This window comes from Chenopodium album, chromosome 6 (genome assembly GCF_948465745.1).
Source record: "Chenopodium album chromosome 6, dcCheAlbu1.1, whole genome shotgun sequence".
Taxonomy (NCBI): Eukaryota; Viridiplantae; Streptophyta; class Magnoliopsida; order Caryophyllales; family Amaranthaceae; genus Chenopodium; species Chenopodium album.
Genome location: NC_137839.1, coordinates 1850451 through 1864867, shown reverse-complemented (window position 1 = coordinate 1864867; position 14417 = coordinate 1850451). Strand labels below are relative to the sequence as shown.

Here is a 14417-nt window from a genome sequence, read left to right as displayed (position 1 = left end):
AATAATGATCATTTATGGTTCCAAACGACATTATATGACCCCGATATATACCCCTTATACTTTCAAGACATTTCGACACCAAGCCCCAAAACCTTTAAAATTTTTGAAAAAGTTGTGATATAAGCCTTAAATTTTGGAATTTTTTGACTTTTTTTTTTTCCGGAAATTAAAATTGCCGAAATGTTTACCGTGGTCCTCAATACCCTTTTGAAGTTTAATTGGTTGGGTGGAACCATCCAATTTGCCTATAAACGACCAATTTACCGATTTACAAATTGCATCGATTTCATTAACTCAAGCCTGTTACGAATATTTGTGACAACCTATAATGATAGTATATGGTTCCAAACGACATTATATGACCACGAGATATATCCCCTTGAATTTCAAAAGTTTTTGACACCGGGCTTCGAACATCCCAAATTTCTCAAAAAGCATGGATTTCAATTTTGGATTTTTTTTGACTTTTTTCGCCCGGAAATAAATATAACCGATATGTTTACCATGGTCCCTAATACCCTCTGGGGTTCCAATTGGGTGGGTAGAACCAACCAATTTGCCTTTAAACGGCCAATTTACCGGTTTACAAATTGCTCTGATTTCATTAACTCAAGCCTACCACGAACATTTATGACAAGATATAATGATGATTTATGATTCTAAATGGCATTATATGACCCAGAGATGAATCCCCTAAAATCTCATTTCTTTTCGACACGAAATCTTCGAAATTTCTCGAAAAGCATGGATATTAGCCTTCAATTTTGGAATTTTTTACTTTTTTTTGCCCGGAAATAAAAATTGCCGAAATGTTTACCATGTTTCCTAATACCCTCCGGGAAACCAATTGGGTGGGTGGAACCATCTTATTTGCCTTTAAACGACTAATTTATCCGTTTACAATTTGCACCAATTTCATTAACTAAAGCCTAACATGAACATTTATAACAACAAATAATGATCATATATGGTTCCAAACGGCGACGCCGAGATATATCCCTTATAATTTCAAGGCTTTTCGTAACCGGGCCTCGAAACCTCCAAAATATCTCAAAAGCCATGGATAGCCTTTAATTTTGGATTTTTTTTTTTTTTTTTTTTTTTTTTTTTTTTTTTTTTTTTTTTTTTTACTTTTTTTGCCCGGAAATAAAAATTACCGAAATGTTTATCATGGTCTCTAATACCCGCCAGGAGTCCAATTGAGTGGGTGGAACCATCCAATTTGCCTTTAAATGACCAATTTATAGGTTTACAACTTGCACCAATTTTATTAACTCAAGCCTACCACGAACATTTATAACAACAAATAATGATCATATATGGTTCCAAACAACATTATATGGCCCCGTGATATATCTCCTATAATTTCAAGACTATTCGTAACCGGGCCTCGAAACCTCTAAAATTTCTCAAAAACCGTGGATAGCCTTCAATTTTGGAATTTTTTGACTTTTTTTCACTTGAAAATAAAAATTACCGAAATGGTTATCATGTTCCCTAATATCCTCTAGGATTCCAATTTGGTGGATGGAACCATCCAATTTGCCTTGAAACGGCCAATTTACCGATCTACATATTGCACCGATTTGATTTACTCAAGCCTACAACGAACATTTATGATCACAAATAATGTTTATATATGGTTCCAAACGACATTATATGACCCCGAGATGTATTCCCTAGAATTTGAATACTTTTCAACACCGGGCCCTAAAGACACCAAATATTCTTAAAAAACGTTGATTATCCTTCTATTTTTTAATTTTTGGATTTTTTTTTCGTTCAGAAAAAAAAAATGCCAAAATGTTTTCCATTGTCTCTAATACCCTCCGGGAATCCAATTGGATGGAACCATCCAATTTGCCTTTATACAGCCAATTTACTTGTTTACTACTTGCGCCGAGTTCATTAACTCAAGCCTACCACAAACATTTATGACAACATATAATGATCATATATGGTTCCAAACGGCATTATATAACCCCGAGTTGTATCCCCTAAAATCTAAAGGCTTTTCGACACCTAGCCCCGAAATTTACAAAATTTTCTCAAAAAACGTGGATATTAGCCTTCAATTTTGGAATTTTTTTACTTTTTATCGCCCGAAAATAAAATTTGCCGAATTGTTTACCGTGGTCCCTTATAACCTTCGGGAGTCCAATTGGGTGGGTGGAACCATCCTATTTGTCTTTAAACGACCAATTTACCGGTTTACAACTTGCACTCATTAATATAACTCAAGCCTATTATGAACAGCTATGACATCATATAATGATAATATATGATTTTAAACGACATTATATGACCCCGAGCTGTACCCCCTTAAAACTCAAACTTTTCGACATCGGGCCTCAAAACATCCCAAATTTCTCAAAAAGCGTGGATTTCAATCTTGGAATTTATTGACTTTTTTTCTCTCGGAAATAAAAATTGCCGAAATGTTTATTATTCTGGGAGTCCAATTGGTTAGGTGGAACCAACCAATTAGCCTTTAAACGACCAATTTACCGGTTTTCAAATTGCACCGATTTCATTAATTCAAGCCTACCACGAACATTTATGACAACATATAATGATCATTTATGGTTCCAAACGACATTATATGACCCCGAGATGTATCCCCTAAAATCTCATTTCTTTTCGACACCAGCCAGAAACCTTCGAAATTTCTCAAAAAGCATGGATATTAGCCTTAAATTTTGGAATTTTTTTACTTTTTTTCGGCTAGAAACAAAAATTGCCGAAATGTTTACCATGGTCCCTAATATCCTTTGGGAGACCAATTGGGTGGGTGGAACCATCCTATTTGCCTTCAAACGGCCAATTTACCGGTTTTCAACTTATACCAATTTAATTAACTCAAGCCTACTACGAACATTTATGACAACATATAATGATCATATATGGTTCCAAACGGCAGTATAAGACCACGAGATGTATCCTCTAAAATCTCAACTTTTTGACACCGGGCCTCGAAACATCCCAAATTTCTCAAAAAGCGTAGATTTCAATTTTAGAATTCTTTCCTTTTTTCGCAAGGGAATGAAAATTGCCAAAATGTTTACCATGGTCCCTAATACCCGCCGAGAGTCCTATTGGGTTGGTGAGACTATCCAATTTGCCTTTAAACGACCAATTTATCGGTTTACAACTTGAACCAATTTCTTTAACTCAAGCTTACCATGAACATTTTTTACAACAAATAATGATTATATATGGTTCTAAACGTCATTATATGACCTCGAGATATATCCCCTATAATTTTAAGAATTTCGACACCGGGCCTCGAAACCACCATAATTTCTCAAAAAGTTAGGATATTAGCCTTCAATTTTGGAATTTTTTGACTTTTTTTGTTCGGAAATTCCTAATACGCTCTGGAAGTCCAATTGGTTGGGTGGAACCATCCAATTTGCTTTAAACAGCCAATTTGCCGATTTATAACTTGCACTGATTTCATTAATTCAAGCCTACCACGAAGATTTATGACAACTTATAATGATCATATATGGTTTCCCAAATAGCATTATATAACCCCGAGTTGTATCTCCTAAAATCTAAAGGCTTTTCAACACCGAGCCCCGAAACCTTCAAAATTTCTCAAAAAGCGTGGATATTAGCCTTCAATTTTGGAATTGTTTTACTTTTCATCGCCCGAAAATAAAATTTGCTGAAATGTTTACTATGGTCCCTTATACCCTCCGGAAGTCCAATTGGGTGGGTGGAACCATCCTATTTGCCTCTAAACGACCAATTTACCGGTTCTTTTTTCTTAACCTGTTTCTTTTATCACGCTTGCCAATGCAAAACTTTAACGGTCAATAACTTTAATTCTCCATAGTTAAAAAATATAAAAGTTATATATTATGATAGTACTTATTGAGACAAATTCAAAATGATCCAACATGAATATGTTTTCCCTTACATATTATTCACAAAACACGGTCAAAGGAGAGATGGTGAATAGTGTAAAAGTCAAAGCGGGTCAAGTAAAAAAGAACAGAGGAAGTATAACTCAAGCCTATTATGAACATTTATGACATCATATAATAATAATATATGGTTCTAAACGACATAATATGGCCCCAATATGTATCCCTTTAAATCTCAAACTTTTCGACACCGGGCCTCGAAACATCCCAAATTTCTCAAAAAGCGTGGATTTCAATTTTGGAATTATTTGACTTTTTTTCTCCCGGAAATAAATATTGCCGAAATGTTTACCATGGTCCCTAATACCCTACGGGAATCCAATTGGTAGGTGGAACCTACCAATTTGCCTTTAAACGACCAATACTGGTTTATAAATTGCATCGATTTCATTAATTCAAGCCTACCACGAATATTTATGAAAACATATAATGATTATTTATGGTTCAAAACGGCATTATATAACCCCGAGATGTATCCCCTAAAATCTCATTTCTTTTCGACACCATCGCTGAAACTTTCGAAATTTCTCAAAAAGCATGGATATTAGCCTTTAATTTTGGAATTTTTTTACTTTTTTTCGCCCAAAAATAAAAATTGCAGAAATGTTTACCATGGTCTCTAATACCAACCATGAGTCCAATTGGGTGGGTGGAACCATCCTATTTGCCTTAAAACAGCCAATTTACCTGTTTACAACTTGCACCAATTTAATTAACTCAAGCCTACTACGAACATTTATAACAACATATAATGATTATATATGGTTCCAAATGGCATTATAAGACCCCGAGATGTATCCTCTAAAATCTCAAAAATTTTCGACACCTGACCTCGAAACATCCCAAATTTCCTAAAAAGCGTAGATTTCAATTTTGGAATTTTTAGACTTTCTTTTGTCCGGAAATTAAAATTGCCGAAATGTTTACCATGATCCCTAATACCCGCCGGGAGTCCAATTGAGTAGGTGGAACTATCTAATTTGCCATTAAACGACCAATTTATCGATTTACAACTTGCACCAATTTCAGTAACTCAAGCCTACCATGAACATTTATGACAACAAATAATGATCATATATGGTGCTAAACGGAATGATATGACCCCGAGATTTATCCTTTATAATTTCAAGACTTTTCGACACCGGGCCTCGAACCCTCCAAAATTTCTCAAAAACCATAGATAGCCTTCAATTTTGGAATTTTTCGACTTTTTTGCCTGAAAATAAAAATTGCCGAAATGGTTACTATGGTCCCTAATATCCTTTGGGAGTCCAATTTGGTGCATGGAACCATCCAATTTGCCTTTAAACGTTCAATTTATCGATTTACATCTTGCACTTATTTCATTTACTCAAACCTACCACGAACATTTATGACTACAAATAATGTTCATATATGGTTCCAAACGACATTATATAACCCTGAGATGAATTCCCTAGAATTTAAAAACTTTTCAACACCGGGCCCTAAAGACACCAAATATTCCTAAAAAGCAATGACTAGCCTTCAATTTTGGAATTTTTTGACTTTTTTTCGTTTAGAAAAAAGAAAATTGCCAAAATGTTTACCATTGTCTCTAATACCCTCCGGGAGTCCAATTGGATGGAACCATCCTATTTGCCTTTAAACGACCAATTTACCGGTTTACAACTTGCGTCGATTTCATTAACTCAAGCCTACCACAAACATTTATGTCAACATATAATGATATGATCTGATATGGTTCCAAACAGCATTATATAACCCCGAGTTGTATCCCCTAAAATCTAAAGGCTTTTCGACACCGTATTCTAAAACCTCCAAAATTTCTCAAAAAGCGTGGACATTAGCCCTTAATTTTGGAATTTTTTACTTTTCATCGCCCAAGAATAAAATTTGCCGAAATGTTTGCCATGATCTATTTTACCCTCCGGGAGTCCAATTGGGTGGGTGGAACAATCTTATTTGCCTTTAAACGACCAATTTACCTGTTTACAACTTGCATTGATTAATATAACTCAAGTCTATTATGAACATTTAAGACATCATATAATCATAATATATGGTTCCAAACGAAATTATATGATCCCGAGATGTATCCTCTTAAATCTCAAACTTTTCGACACCGGAGCTCGAAACATCCCAAATTTCTCAAAAAGCGTGGATTTCAATTTTGGAATTATTTGACTTTATTTCTTCCGGAAATAAAAATTGCCGAAATGTTTACCATGCTCCCAAATACCCTCCAGCAGTCCAATTAGGTAGGTGGAACCAACCAATTTGCCTTTAAACGACCAATTTACCGGTTTATAAATTGCACTGATTTCATCAATTCAAGTCTACCACGAACATTTATGACAACATATAGTGATCATTTATGGTTCCAAACGGCATTATATGACCCCGAGATGTATCCCCTAAAATCTCATTTCTTTTCGACACCAGCCCCCCGAAACCTACAAAATTTCTAAAAAAGCCTGAATATTAGCTTTCAATTTTGAAATTTTTTTACTTTTTTGTGCCCAGAAATAAAAATTGTCGAAATGTTTACCATGGTCCCTAATATCCTTTGGAAGACCAATTGGGTGGGTAGAATCATCCTATTTGCCTTTAAACGGTCAATTTACCTATTTACAACTTGCACCAATTTAATTAACTCAAGCCTACGACGAATATTTATGACAACATATAATGATCATATATGGTTCCAAACGGCATTATAAGACCCCGAGATGTATCCTCTAAAATCTCAAACCTTTTTCGACACCGGGCCTCGAAACATCCTAAATTTCTCAAAAAGCGTAGATTTTAATTTTAGAACTTTTTTTCCTTTTTTTGCAAGGAAATAAAAATTGCTGAAATGTTTACCATGGTGCCTAATACTCGCCGGGAGTCCAATTGGGTGTGTGGAACCATCCAATTTACAACTTGCACCAATTTCATTAACTCAAGCCTACCACGAACATTTCTAACAACAAATAATAATCATATATGGTTCCAAATGGAATTATATGACTCTGAGATATATCTCTTATAATTTCAAGAATTTTCGACACCGGGGCCCGAAACCACCAAAATTTCTCAAAAAGTTTGGATATTCTTCAATTTTGGAATTTTTTAACTTTCTCTTGTCCGGAAATTAAAATTGCCGAAATGTTTTCCATGGTCCCTTATATCCTCTTAAAGTCCAATTGGTTGGGTGGATCCATCCAATATGCTTTAAACGGCCAATTTACCGATTTATAACTTGCACCGATTTCATTATTTTAAGCATACCACGAACATTTATGACAACTTATAATAATCATACATGATTCCAAACGACATTATATAACCCCGAGTTGTATCCTCTAAAATCTAAAGGCTTTTCGACACTGAGCCCCGAAACCTCCTTAATTTCTTAAAAAGATTGGATATCTTTCAATTTTTGAATTTTTTTCGCTCGGAAATAAAAATTGCTGAAATGTTTACCATAGTGCTTAATACCCTTCGAGAGTTCAATTGGGTGGGTGGAACCATCCTATTTGCCTTTCAACGACCAATTTACCGATTTACAACTTGCACTAATTAATATAACTCAAGCATATTATGAGCATTTATGACATCATATAATGATAATATATGGTTCCAAATGACATTATATGGCCTGAGATGTATCCCCTTATCTCAAAAGTTTTCGACAACGTGCCACGAAACATCCTAAATTTCATAAAAAACGCGGATTTCAATTTTGGAAAATTTTAACTTTTTTTGCTCGGAAATAAAAATTGCCGAAATGTTTACCATGGTCCCTAATCCCTCCGAGAGTCCAATTGGGTAGGGAAACCAACCAATTTGCCTTTAAACGGCCAATTTATTGGTTTACAAATTGCACCGATTTCATTAATTCAGGCCTATCACGAACATTTATGACAACATAAAATGATCATTTATGGTGTGAAACGTCATTATATGATCCCGAGATGTATCTCCTAAAATCTCATTGCTTTTCGACCCCAGCTACAAAACCTTCGTAATTTTTCAATAAGCATAGATATTAGTCTTCAATTTTGGAATTTTTACTTTTTTTCTCCCGGAAATAAATATTGCCGAAATGTTTACCATGGTCCGTAATATCCTTTGGGAGACCAATTGGGTGGGTGGAACCATCCTATTTGTCTTTAAACGGCCAATTTACCGGTTTATAACTTGTACTAATTTAATTAACTCAAGCCTACTACGAACATTTATAACAACATATAATGATTATATATAGTTCCAAATAGCATTATATGACCCCGAGATGTATACCTTAAAATCTCAAAAAATTTCGACAACGGGCCTCGAAACATCCTAAATTTCTCAAAAAAGCGTGGATTTCAATTTTGGAATTTTTTTTTACTTTTTTTCGCCTGGAAATAAAAATTGCCGAAATGTTTACCATGGTCCCTAATACCCGCCGGGAGTCCAATTGGGTGGGTGGAACCAATCCAATTTGCCTTTAAACGACCAATTTTTTGGTTTATAACTTGCACTAATTTCATTAACTCAAGCCTACCACGAACATTTATAACAACAAATAATGATCATATATGGTTCCAAACGGCATTATATGACCTCGAGATATATCTCTAATAATTTCAAGAATTTTTGTCACCGGCCCCGAAACCTCCAAAATTTCTCAAAAAGCGTGGATATTAGCCTTCAATTTTGAAATTTCTTGATTTTTTATTGCCCATAAATAAAAATTGCCGAAATGTTTACCATGGTCTCTAATACCTGCCGGGAGTCCAATTGAGTGGGTGGAATCATCCAATTTGCCTTTAAACAACCAATTTATCGGTGTACAACTTGCACCAATTTCATAAAATCAAGTCTACCGCGAACATTTATAACAACAAATAATTATCATATATATGGTTCCAAACGGCATTATATGACCTCGAGATATATCCCCTAAAATTTCAAAACTTTTCGACACGGCCCGAAACCTCCAAAATTTCTCAAAAAACGTGGATATGCCTTCAATTTTAGAATTTTTTGACTTTTTTTTCTTCGAAATTAAAAATTATTGAAATGTTAACCATGGTCCCTAATACCCTCTGGGATTCCAATTTGGTGGATGGAACCATCCAATTTGCCTTTTAACGGCTAATTTACTGATTTACATCTTGCACTGATTTCATTAACTCAAGCCTACCACGAACATTTATGACAAAAAACAACGATTATATATGGTTCCAAACGACATTATATGACCCCGAGATGTATTCCATAGAATTTCAAGACTTTTCAACATCGGTCCTCGAAAACTCCAAAAATTCTCTAAAAGCGTGGATATAACCTTTAATTTTTGAATTTTTTGATTTTTTTTTTCGTATTGAAATAAAAATTGCCAAAATGTTTACCATGGTTTCTAATATCCTCCGGGAGTCCAATTGGGTTGGTGAAACCATCTAATTTGCCTTTAAACAGCCAATTTACTAGTTTATAACTTGCGCCGATTTCATTAACTCAAGTCTATCACAAACATTTATGACAACATATAATGATCATATATGGTTCCAAACGGCATTATATGACCCCGAGTTGTGTCCCCTAAAATCTAAAGGCTTTTCGACACCGAGCCTCGAAACCTCCCAAATTTCTCAAAAAGTGTGGATATTAGCCTTTATTTTAGAATTTTTTACTTTTCTTCGTTCGGAAATAAAAATTGCCGAAATGTTTACCATGGTTTTAATATCCTCCGGGAGTCCAATTGGGTGGGTGGAACCTGGAACCTTCCTATTCTTTAAACGACCAATTTACCGGTGTACAACTTGCACTGATTAATATAACTCAAGCCTATTACGAACATTTTTGACAACATATAATGATAATATATGGTTCCAAACGACATTATATGACCTCGAGACTTATCCCCTTAAATCTTAAAACTTTTCGACACTGTGCCTCGAAACATCCCAAATTTCTCAAAAAGCGTGGATTTCAGTTTTGGAATTTTTTGACTTTTTTTCGCCCGGAAATAAAAATTGCCGAAATGTTTACCATGATCCCTAATTTCCTCTGGGAGTTCAATTGGGTGGATGGAACCAACCAATTTGCCTTTTAACGGCCAATTTACCGGTTTACAAATTGCACCGATTTTCATTAATTCAAGCCTACCACGAACATTTATGAAAAAAATATAATGATCATTTATGGTTCCAAACGGCATTATATGACCTCGAGATGTATCCCGTAAAATCTCATTTCTTTTCGACACCAGCCCAGAAACCTTCGAAATTTCTCAAAAAGCATGGATATTAGTCTTCAATTTTGGAATTTTTTACTTTTTTTCGCCCAAAAATAAAATTTGCCGAAATGTTACCATGGTCTCTAATACCCTCTGGGAGACCAATTGGGTGGGTGGAACCATCCTATTTGCCTTTAAAACGGCCAATTTACCGGTTTACAACTTGCACCAATTTAAAGAACTCAAGTCTACTACGAACATTTATGACAACATATAATGATCACATATGGTTCCAAACGACATTGCATTGCTTGTCTGATTAGTTAAATTTTTGTAAGGCTAACTTGTAATAACATCAAGGGCTCAGTAACATATATGTATGCTCTTTTCTGCCTCTACACACATAAATGAATTTAAGAATTCTTTTTTTAAACCTTTGAAGTAAAGAATTTCCCTCTGCATGAGTTGGATCAGTGATGTCTTTAGGATTTTTTGCATGCTAGAGGGATTAATAAAATGTTACATTTATACTCCTGCTAACTCAGAAGTAATTTTAAATTGAGTTCTAAAAACAAACTAAAATGAGTATAATTTTGGTGGGTTTTTTTTTTTCTTTTTTTTTTTTTTTTGGGGGGGGGGGGGGGGGGTGCAGGGCAATGGAACATTATCGAGCTTCAAGCTCAGATAATACTGAATCAAGATTACAAAAATTCAAATGTTGTGAGCATGGAGTTGCCTGACTTGACTCTGCATCTGGTTTGGTGGAATACGCCGGCCTTTTTGGAATCATAATGTGTTCAATTTTGTTATTGAGAATGGCTGAAATTTCCAACATGGATGGTCTATCCTCCTGCTTTTCTTGAACGCATAGTAGAGCAACTTGCATACATCTCATTAGCTTATATTTTGAATTTGAATCATCTAATGATGGATCCGCAAACTCCTTGCATTCATCTTCTTTCCACAATTCATATGCCTATTCAACAACCATATATATTTTTCAAAATTAGATTTTTCATATACAGGATTTAAATCTCACTATATAACTTAGCTGGCTGCTTAATTACTTACATATTCCAAGAGGTTATATCCTTCATTAGCACCATAGAATTGGTTATTTCTCTTACCACTTATGATTTGTAGCAGCAGCACTCCAAAGCTATAAACATCATGTTTTCTTGAGTATACTCCTTGTTTTACATACTCCGGAGGGACATATCCACTGCCAAAATATGATTAATTTGTTCAGAGTATGACCTAAATAATTAGTGAAGAACAAGAATACAGGCATAACCATATACTCACTATGTTCCTACAATCTTGCTTGTATTTGCTTCATATTCATCTGTTTGGAATATTCTTGCCATGCCAAAGTCTGAAATCTTAGGATTTAAATCTTTGTCAAGTAAAATGTTACTAGCTTTTAGATCTCGATGTATGATTGTTAGCCTTGAGTATTCTTGCAGGTACAAAAGGCCTTGAATAATTCCTTCAATGATGTGAGCACGCTTTCCCCAGTCAAGCTGCAAACTTTTCACAGGATCTGTAATGATTTGAAAGACACAGAAGAATCAATAAGCTGGTAGAAACATTATGTCCATGTTTTCAGCAGTTCTTTGACTAGATTTGTTGTCATCGGTGAACTTAATCAAACAAAAGCTATACCGAAGAGATAATAATCCAAGCTGCAATTTGGAAGGTATTCATAAATAAGCATCTTTTCTTCTCTTTCCACGCAAAATCCCATCACCTTAACTAAGTTTATATGCTGAAGTCCTGCAGTGAGCATAACTTCATTCTTGAACTGCTCAAATCCTTGGCGTGATGCTTTTGAAAGTCTCTTTACTGCAATTTCCTGTCCTGTCTTTAATTTTCCCTGTAATAGAGGATAAGATGTTACTTTGGCTGTATTTTATGTGAGAAGGATGAGGAGGGAAATTACTTTTTCTCGAAAGAATTTTCCATTCAACTAAACACAGCCTTATTCGCTTATGAGAATCAAATTGACCTGACCTACACTATTGGTTTCAGTTTTTTCTTTGTTTTGGTAGGTATTTCCTCTCCCTCTATCCCTGAGACAGAGAGTTAAAAATATACTCTGATAATCTAAGACTCAGATACTGATTACTGAAGCAATGCCTAGTTTGCATACCTTGTAAACTGGTCCATACCCACCCTCTCCAAGCTTTTTGTGAAATGAAAATTTATCTGTGGCAGCATTTATATCCTTGAAATTGAATGCTTTCACGTCTGGTGAATCGTAACTGAAGTTTTGAGTGTCAGTCCTTACAGATCCTGTGAACACAGTACCCCAAACAGAAATTAAAAATATTAATATGATTGTTTTGTTATCTTATATTAAAATCTCCTGATTTCCTAAATTCATGCTGCTAAGCCTGTCATGCTTTAACTGTACTTACTGGTGTAATTAAGCAGTCTTTCTCTGAGAAAATAGAAGATTAAACTGAAACAGCAGATACAGGCCACAGGAATCAACACCTTAACTAAAACCAGCCTTTTATTGAGCTGATTCCCACCTGCTATATCAGCTGATAAACATACTCCGTGTTATTTTGTGTTTCTACAGTTTTAACATATGAAATAAATTATTCAGAATGCTGTACCATACAATTTGAATTACCTGCAGCCTGAGAGAGAACCCAGTTATCATCATTAGCAACTTGAAAGACATTGTACCCACGAAGGCCTTTCTTCTTAGCATACAAAACCTTAGTTTTGATTGCTTCCACATCGTCGAACCCCACCCAGAAAGACCCGAATGAGCAAGTATTCTCGACATAAGTAGAGTTGTACAAGCTCTTAGCTGCATAACTCTTCACAAAGCTCTTGATCCATCGGTAGCCCAGTGACCCATCTGAATTGATCCCTGGACCTGAAGCCGGAGCTCCAATCTGGTTATCCTTTGGATTTAGAAGGGTCCATACCCAGCCATGGTAAGGCATCCCTATCAAAATCTTGTTTGCTGGTAGACCTTTACTTATCCATTGGTTAAGCCCATACTCAGTATTAGCATGGGGATTATAAGGGTCATACAATGCAGCATGAGGGTGGGCAAATTTGTCCTTTTGGGGTACAAAATAATCAAATGACAGCATATGAACCCAATCAAAGTTCCTTTGGATTGCGTCCACAGGTAAATCAACGACGACGGAGCCATTCTTTTGATCATGATCAAAAGTAGTAATTGTAGGCAAGTAATGGATGCCCTTGCTTAAGATTAATCTTTTTTCATGAGGAGAACGATTTACAGCAGACCGCCACTCATCGAAGAGTTTTGCCATGTTTATGGAGTCAGAGGTGGTGTTGGGCAGAAAACAACAGATGTCTAAACCATTGAAACCATAAGTTAAGGCTGTTTGAATGGAAGAGTTGATAAAAGCCTTCCTAGAGGAAGAATTGGAGATCATAGAGAAGAAGGTGTGTTTGATCCCATGATCTCCTATGGAAAGAAGTGTTTGGATTGAAGGGTTTTTTCGTTTAACAGTGGAGGTGAATGAAGCGAAGTATTGGAGGTCGGATGGAGGGATGGAGACGTGGTAAGTGGTGGAGTTTAAGCCGGCGAAACCACAATAGAGGTGGGTGAAGAGAGAAGAATCAATGTCAGGAGCCGGATTTGCACTCACTGTTAACCAGTAACCTGACCTGATCCATGATGTTTTTAATTCCATCGGCTGCCTCGCCATAGTAGACTCTAGTATAAAAATCAGTTGTACTAGAAATAGCAAGAATTTCATGAGATTGATAACTGTATATTCCATTGAAGCTTTACACAAGCTTAATAGTTTAGTCCATCATTCTTTAAAAGAGACAGGTTTAAGGTCCCCTTTATCTTTGAAGTTTGAACTTTGAAATTAGTTGCCTACTTGCGTGCATTATTTTCCAATGTAATACTTGGCACAGGTGTATAACATTGTGGGTAGTTATGAAAATTGCGCCATTACTATTTTTAGTTGAAAATTGGGCCACTACTCCGTACTATTTTCAGTTGACAATTGCGCCATTACTATTTTTAAAATCGTAAGTACTACATCCGTTTCATATTATTTGAAACGATTAGATATTTTTTTCCTTTCTACTTTTAAAATCGTAAGTACTACATCCGTTTCATATTATTTGAAACGATTAGATATTTTTCCTTTCTACTTTATGTCAAATTGTTACAAATAATATGAAACGGAGGTAGTCAATTAATCTGATGCATAGAAAGTTGAGTAGAAACTTCTAAGAAATCAATTTTTAAAGGCGAGACTAGTTTTTTAATTAAGCCCAAT

The 14417-nt window shown here is 35.3% G+C and overlaps 1 protein-coding gene and 1 pseudogene across 1 annotated transcript; both read right to left on the bottom strand.

Annotated features, from left to right (window-relative positions):
* Positions 1–10789: 10789 nt before the first annotated feature.
* On the bottom strand, positions 10790–12681 carry LOC145636121 (G-type lectin S-receptor-like serine/threonine-protein kinase CES101; the record flags this gene model as incomplete). Its single annotated transcript, XM_081687581.1, has 6 exons — positions 10790–11101; positions 11197–11347; positions 11431–11668; positions 11791–12001; positions 12278–12420; positions 12546–12681. Coding segments are annotated over 6 exons (1191 nt in total), but the record flags the coding sequence as incomplete, so codon positions are not given.
* Positions 12511–14075, bottom strand: LOC145634231 (class V chitinase pseudogene; annotated as a pseudogene).
* Between the last annotated feature and the right edge of the window lie 342 nt (positions 14076–14417).